Here is a 1,448-nt window from a genome sequence, read left to right on the forward strand (position 1 = left end):
GTAGTATTAATATATATATATAAGTCTACATATCCATATCCCTCATGTGTCATGGTTAAGTAGTCTGCGGAGTAGATAGACGTACCGATGAGTTCTGGTCGTTTATTTGTGTAGGTTGGGGTTGTACACGAGGTATATACCTATAGATAGATACATGCATACTTGGGGAAATTTCACTAAACTGCTTGTATTTCATTTGGTCCGTAGAGGACTACCATTCACCGCATTGGAACTCCATCATGTGTCATTATGCGAAGGTAGGCAGAGGGGTGGGTTTACTGTAGGTAGTATTGCGCATTATATAGTCTGTAGTACAGTCCGAGTATCTGAACCCCAAAAGACTTTCAACTGAAACTCTTCCGATGCCGAGGTGACTACAATCACAGACAGGAGGGTTTTCTTGAAACTGAACGAATAAATGAACACCTATTTTTCATACGCGGAGCTCAAAAAAAAATAGACAGGTGGAGTTTTCGGAGATTAAACTAATAATTGAACCTCAATATCTGTCAAATGTGTGGCTCAAAAATAACAGACAGGAGGTTTTTCTTGAAATTATTAAGTCCGGCTATACGCCAAGAGAAAGCCGATAGTCTCCGCCACGGCGACATCGTCGAGCGCCACATGATTGACGGAGATCTCGTTCTGTTCAATCGACAGCCGTCGCTGCATAGGAACTCCATCATGTGTCATTATGCGAAGGTAGGCAGAGGGGTGGGTTTACTGTAGGTGTATATAATGGGGAGTTCATACGAGTTGGTGTACCATATGCTCCCCTCACTCTGTTTGGTTCATACGATTACAGACAAACAGCGTGCTCTTGCCAGGTGCGTACCTTGCGAAAGTGGGCAAATGGGCTGTCTGATCACTATCGGCAGGTCGTAGAGAGCCTGTATAAGCCGTGGTATACGCCCAATCATTACAGTTGACGACTTCGATTATGTCTTCACTAACAACCACACATATTGACATATTACACTCACCCCGCAACCACACCCCACCACTCCACAGGTGATGCCGTGGCGCACCTTCCGCTTCAACGAGTGTGTGTGTGGGCCATACAACGCTGATTTTGACGGCGATGAGATGAACATGCATTTGCCACAGACCGAAGAAGCGCGTGCGGAGGCGTTGGTGTTGATGGGCTCTAAAGCGAACATGTGCACAGCGCGCAATGGAGAGCCGCTGATTGCCGCGACGCAGGATTTCATTACAGCGTCGTATCTGGTGTCGCGCAAGGGCACGTTCTACGACAGGAGAGAATTTATCCAGTTGGTGACGTTCTTCAGCGAGGGCAAGTACGTTTATATGCACACACACATATATTAATATATTACTATATTATTATATCATTATATATATATATATATAATATCTATATCTATATCTATATATATATCTATATATATATATATATATATATATATATATAACTACATATATACTAT

At 43.0% G+C, this 1,448-nt stretch overlaps 1 protein-coding gene across 1 annotated transcript; it reads left to right on the plus strand.

The window, feature by feature from the left end:
• Nucleotides 1-513: 513 nt before the first annotated feature.
• Nucleotides 514-1,329, plus strand: SARC_13479 (hypothetical protein; the record flags this gene model as incomplete). The annotated part of the gene is made up of 2 exons (XM_014292390.1): nucleotides 514-702; nucleotides 1,012-1,329. 2 exons carry the CDS (start codon nucleotides 514-516, stop codon nucleotides 1,327-1,329), a joined length of 507 nt encoding a protein of 168 aa, XP_014147865.1.
• Nucleotides 1,330-1,448: the final 119 nt, after the last annotated feature.

This window comes from Sphaeroforma arctica, assembly GCF_001186125.1.
Source record: "Sphaeroforma arctica JP610 unplaced genomic scaffold supercont1.3340, whole genome shotgun sequence".
NCBI classification, from domain to species: Eukaryota; class Ichthyosporea; order Ichthyophonida; genus Sphaeroforma; species Sphaeroforma arctica.